At 37.1% G+C, this 6,466-nt stretch overlaps 1 protein-coding gene and 1 long non-coding RNA gene across 2 annotated transcripts; one reads left to right on the forward strand and one right to left on the reverse strand.

Annotated features, from left to right (window-relative positions):
• Positions 1-337: 337 nt before the first annotated feature.
• Positions 338-1,988, forward strand: LOC132276397 (G-type lectin S-receptor-like serine/threonine-protein kinase LECRK3). Its single transcript, XM_059777805.1, has one exon. The coding sequence runs from the start codon at positions 487-489 to the stop codon at positions 1,783-1,785; it is 1,299 nt and encodes a 432-aa protein (XP_059633788.1). The 5' UTR covers positions 338-486; the 3' UTR covers positions 1,786-1,988.
• A 208-nt stretch (positions 1,989-2,196) lies between these two features.
• Positions 2,197-6,103, reverse strand: LOC132276398 (uncharacterized). The gene is made up of 2 exons (XR_009470880.1): positions 5,180-6,103; positions 2,197-5,083 (listed from the first exon to the last, which is right to left on the reverse strand). It is a non-coding gene; the product is annotated as an uncharacterized LOC132276398 (long non-coding RNA).
• Positions 6,104-6,466: the final 363 nt, after the last annotated feature.

Here is a 6,466-nt window from a genome sequence, read left to right on the forward strand (position 1 = left end):
CACTCCTCATAATAAGAGTCATGAACTCTTCATCTTTAATTTACTGAATTAAAAGATGTATAAATTGATTTATTCGACTTTTTATACATCTCAAAACTATCTAAATCCAGTTCAATTTACAAAACTCATGATTCTTGCACCAAGAAATTCTCTCTTGATGGCATTACTTCCAATTCCACCTTGCTTGTTTTCTACAAGCCTTCTGGAGGTACACTGTGCAGTCAAACCATATTGATTTGAAAATTCTTCCTTACCAAAAAAAATAATATATCACTGCATTGATTTTTCAATGAAAATGATAGAGATTAATTATATTCAACAAATGTTACAACTTCTTAGACTCAATATATATATGAAGAAGTTGTTCAAGTTTGATTGTACCTTGCATTGTTTCTACCATATATTATCCAGACACAATAGCTCTGTTCAGTTGATGCAAGTCTTTAGTTTTGCCTTCTTCTAGAGGGATATATATTTCTTTACACCATGGCCTTTTCTGTACCGTTCCTTATCTTTTGTATCCTACTTTTGTTGTCACATCTCACCATTGCTCAAACTAACAAAAACATAAGTTTGGGCTCATCACTCACTGCCACTGACGATAACTCTTTGTGGCCATCCCCTTCCGGTGACTTTGCCTTCGGCTTCCAACGAATTGGAACCGGAGGTTTCTTACTAGCTATCTGGTTCAACAAAGTGCCTGAGAAAACCATAATTTGGTCAGCCAATCGCAACAATTTAGCTCAAGAAGGATCCAAAATTCAACTTACAACGGATGGCAGGTTCGTTCTCAGTGACCCTAAAGGCCAAGAGTCATGGTCTGCTAATTTAGGCAAGACCAGAGCTTCCTATGGAGCAATTCTTGACAATGGGAACTTTGTGCTGTCAAGCAGCGACTCTGTCACTGTGTGGCAGAGTTTTGATGAGCCAACAGACACAATACTACCGACACAGAGATTGAATCTAGGCGGCAGACTCATTGCTAGCTTCTCCAAAACAGACTACTCAAATGGGAGATTCGGATTCATGCTACAAACCGATGGAGATCTCATGCTTTACACCACCAATTTCCCTCTGGATTCAAAAAATTCTGCATATTGGTCAACCAGAACTAGAGGCAGTGGCTTTCAGGTGGTCTTCAGCCAATCTGGCTACATCTACCTCACATCAAGGGATGGAAAAATACTTCAATTCGTATCTTCAATCGCATCTTCAACCGATCAATTTTATCAGCGCGCAGTTCTTGAATTCGATGGAGTTTTCAGGCATTATGTCTACCCAAAGTCTGCAGGCTCAAATGGTGAGAGGCCTATGGAATGGTCCATTTTGTCCTTCATACCTTCAGATATATGCACAAGTATTGTGCAAGATACAGGTAGTGGGGCTTGTGGATTCAACAGTTATTGCATACTAGGAATTAATGATCAGAGGCCAAAATGTGAGTGCCCATCTGGTTACAATTTCATTGATACTGATGATCCTTTGAGTTCATGCCAGCCAAACTTTGCTCCACAAAGTTGCGATAAAGGATCCCAGGAAACAAATCTTTTTGGCTTCATGGACATGCCCAACACGGACTGGCCACTGTCTGATTATGAGTACTACAAACCGGTGACTGAAGATTTTTGCAGAAATGCTTGCTTGGGTGACTGTTTTTGTGCTGTTGCCATTTTTAGAGATGGTAATTGTTGGAAGAAGAAGAACCCTCTCTCAAATGGGAGGATTGATCCCAGTGTTGGTGGTAAAGCTTTGATAAAAGTTAGAAAAGACAATTCCACCACATAAATCTGCAGGAGCAAGGATGAAAGATCAGTCCAATATGATCATCTCTCAGTTGGTGCTTAAGGTATTATGTACTTTATTTATAGAAAGGCATAATAATAGTCTAAATTTCCCAATGTATGTCTCAGCAACTATGTTTTGTGTGTGTTTAATAATGTCTTATGTTTTGTGTGTGTTTAATAATATGTTTCTGAGCTAGTTTCGTATTCGGGTCTCCTTTCCCTAGTCTTTTTGTCAGGAAAAAAATATCTCAAAATGAACTATTATTCATAGCTATTGTTGTTCTTCTGTGTTTCTTTTAGATAAAATGAAAACCACACAATCCAAGACCATTTGATGCCCAATAACTGGACTCACATGGGTACACACATCATGTTTTGTTTGTTTGTGCTAATATCAAAAGGAGAGCGTGTGTTACAAATATCAGAGAAAATCAGAAAGGAGATTCTTTTCAAAGTAAAACAAAAACAAGCCTCCGGCAAAGTATGCTGATGAGGTGACATCATATATAACGGAAAAATGCAAGAAACTTTCTTAAATTACAATAAATTCTCTTGAATTATAATTTTATTACAATTTATCCAGTAGGTCACCTAAAAAGACGAAGGATTATTTTACCCTTTCCTTCGGAGGTATGTAATTTGAAGATCAAGCGCAAAAAAACATCCTTATAATATGTTTACAGTGCATATTGCACCCTTGTAAAAAATACCCTTAAACTATAACATTTATTTAAATAAATTTTATTTATAAAAATTGAACTAAAATACCTTAACAACAAATTTTATAATATATATATATAAAAAAAATATATATATGTGAAATGACTAAAAAGGGCTTGGCCCTTCTCCCTCGTCTTCTCCCTCCTTCACTCTCTCTCTACCTTTCTCCTTCGCCCACCGCCGCGCCGACCTCTGCCGCACCATCCTCACAACCTTCCCTTACCTCACCTTCTTCCTCTACCACTTCAACACCAACCTAGTCCGCAGCCCTAGAAAGTGAAATCAACCAATCTAATCGGTACTTCGTCAAATGATCAGCTAGATCGGATCCGCGTCTTCATTGGCACTGGGCGATTTGCTTGACTTGTCTTTCAGATAAAAATCAATGAAAAGTTCACCACTTTGCTTTCTTGGAAGTCGTTGTATCAGAGTGTGAACCAGTGGTGCCCGGGAAAAGAAACTGGAATTCATCGATTATAAATTAGACCAAATTCGTCCCATACGTTCGCCCAAATCAGAGCTCGCCGTCCAGTAGATGGTACTCCTCGCGATCTCTCTCATATATATATATATATATATACACACACACAAACACATACCCATTTATATATATATACCCAATATATGTGAAATATTGGGTATATGCAACAATTCTGTGTGCAAATACGTGTGTGTATATCTGTGTATAATCATATATGTATATATATGACAGAGGGTTGGTGGTGGTAAGCGGCGGCAGCCGAACCAGTCCTCTCCACAGCCCATCGCCGGAATCGCTGTCCGTCACCGCCTTGCTCGCCGTTCAGACCCCTCTGAGCCGCCGTCGGTCAGCCGAGCTCATCGCGGCCGTCGTCTTCATCCTCGCCGGTGTGGTTGTTTGGGTTTTGGTGATGGTGAGGCAAGACAGACTATGGTGACGTGGGGTTTGCGAATGGGTCTTTTACTAGTGATCGATGTGCTTCCCTAACCTGGTTATGCGAGAGCTCTCCAATTAGAATCTCGCTAAAGACCATTCTCTGCAAAAATGGGATAAATATTAGGCTCCCTTCAAAATCAAAAGGAAAAAAAAAAATTTGATAAGGGTATTTTTGGAAAAATGAAAAGATAAAATGAATCTTATATTAATTCAGAGATATTTTTGTACAAAGTAAAAAGAATAAAGATATTTTTACACACGTTTTTAAATAAAAACGTAAAAATGTAATAAAAGGTATACTTCAAAATTGTTTATTGTACTTACCCATAGTTTTAATCTTTAACTGAGCAAAGACCAAATATTTCTGCAACATTTTATTTTATTTTTTTTGCGTAAAATCTCTTGCAACATCTTCTTTCTCAACTCTCCAATCATTGATTTGATTAATCAATGAAGCTTGGATCCCTGATCTTAGTCCAAATAAACGATCGGTATATATAATTTCTTGAAATTTTGTTGTACAACAATGTCAAAGAGGCATCATTCGTTGTCATCATCATCCCCACCATCAGAGAAACGACACTTAAAAAAAAAAAAAATCTTCCTCAGCCGATTGTCTCTTTAGCCTCACTGGAATCGCGCAACCACGATCCCGCTGGAATCGATTATGTCGGAGAGTTGCACAAGAGCATATATATGTGTGTGTGTATATATATATATTTAGAGAAAGAGAGACAGAGGGAGAGAAGAAAGAGAGGAGTTTAGAGGTTTGAAGAATTAAGGGAATGAGTTTTGGAAATATATTTCCGGCAACAGGTAGGGGTTTCTTCAATATGTATTCATGTGTAGCTGGTTTAATTTTGCTAAAGAAAGCAAATTTTGAAAATAAAAATAATATTCCCATCCTTCCCTTTTCTTTCTCTAGTCTGTTTTAATTTTGAACATCTTTGCTCTCTTGTTGATGATATGAGGCGAAGCGGTCCGAAGTGCAGCTTCCAAATGCATCACTTGTTTAGATTTCAATTTTCAATTTTTTCTTCCTGTTCCCCAATTTCTATTTGGGGGTGGGGGTGCAAAACAATTTTGAGCTTTGTAAATTTTACAGTTGAGGATTTAATTTAATTTTTTTTTTTTTTTTTTGCTTTTTTAATAATATTAGCTAGAAATGAATTTTTAGTTTTGGTTTTCTTAGCTTAATAGCAGCAATAAATTACTGGCTGCAGCTGCATTCAAATATATGGTTGAGTGAATGATTTCATTTTTAATTACAGTTTCTTTATATATATATATATATATATATATATATATATATATATATATTGTTTCAGCGAGATTTTTTTTATATTTTTTTTTCCCTTGCAACACCAATCCACAAGAAAGCAAAAGACTACTCGTAGAAACTACAACATCCAATTCCAAAAGCTTAAAGATAGACAATGGTAGAAAGTGAAGCACCGAATCCGTAGTCAACCCCTGCTGTGAAATTGGCAAAAGCATTCGCCACTTGGTTTCCATGTCGTCGAACATGCAAAATGGAAAACCTCGATAGAGATTGCAGTTCCTGTCTTATCTCAGTAACCAAAGTAACAAGTGAGGCATCCGTAGGAATAATACCATCAATAGCCTCCACCACGCCTTTACAATCCGATTCAAACCAGACCACCTGAAAGTGAAATTGCTTGGTCCAAAAAACTACACGGCTAAAACAAAACAATTCTGAATGAAACACAGATGATGACTGAAAAGGCTTAAAAATCACCGCTTGAAGAACCGCACCGAAGGAGTCTCTGCACACCGCACCACCACCACCTCGTTGAGCAGTTTTGAAAAAGATGTGTCAACATTACATTTAACAACACCATGCTTTGGACGAATCTAGCGAGAGGGGCATTTGATCTTTGCGAAGGATGAAGGATCATTTGACATTTTCGTTGCACAGAAACAAATTCCCAATAACGAGTGGAAGCCCAATTTGCAACTAAAACTGGACTCCATTCAAGTTGATCAAAAATTAATTTATTCCTAGCCTTCCAGATTGTCCACAAACAAAAAGACGCCATCCCCACCGTAAAAGATTTATCCTCCTTAGACAAAGCTGATCCACCCTGAATATCATTCCACCAGTCAAGAAAAGCAGAAATGGGATGGGCTAGAAAATCCCAACGGAGGGGGGATAACTTCCACACCTGAAGCGAAAAAGAACAACGAAAGAAAATATGATGAACACCCCTCACATCCAACCCACATCATGGATAAATCGGATTTGCCAAACAACCACAACGAGCAAAAGCAAAGCCTGTGGGGAGAATCTCCTAGCAACATTTCCAAAGAAAATGTTTAATTTTATAAGGCAATTAAAGGGACCACAAGTCACTCCACCATCCACAAGAGATCAGCTGATTGTCTGCCGTGTGTAAGGCATGAGGATTGGAATTTGGAGAGAGCGTCACAGCTAATCGGTAGGCTGATTTCACACTAAACTTACCTAAAGGCTCCACCTCCCATTTTTGGGTATCCGGATAAGATATATAGAAAGATATATGTATATATATAAAGAGAGAGTGACCTGCAGATGTTTTTTGGGAAAATAGCTATGAACAAAATGATGAGGGAGAGACGAAACAGAGATTGGGAGGTTAGGGTGTAATAGTTGGAAGAAGGGTATTAAAGACTTTTCATGTTTATAAGGGTGTTATGGTCATTTAGTATAATATTTTGTGTCTTGTGACGAGCACGCGTATCGCCGGATGGGATAAACTGCAACAAAAATGTATAGCTCAAAGATTTTTTTATTTTATTTTATTTTTTTATTTATTTATTTTTTTTTTACGGTTTAACTTTATGTTTATTGATTTTAGTTCATTTGAATGGATACTCTGAGATGGAGAATAGGAATTTTGAATTAGATTAATTCAATTTATACTTTCTAACAATTAGAAAAGTACAAAAAAGAAACCAATAATTTTAAATAACAAAGGCTGTTATGAATATAGTAATATATAGTAAAAAATAGACCTACATCTTATAAACAAAAAGATTAAAGAAC

Source organism: Cornus florida, unplaced genomic scaffold, assembly GCF_030987335.1.
Source record: "Cornus florida cultivar Cherokee Brave unplaced genomic scaffold, ASM3098733v1 CherokeeBrave_3.0.0_Hap2_Chr10, whole genome shotgun sequence".
NCBI lineage: Eukaryota > Viridiplantae > Streptophyta > Magnoliopsida > Cornales > Cornaceae > Cornus > Cornus florida.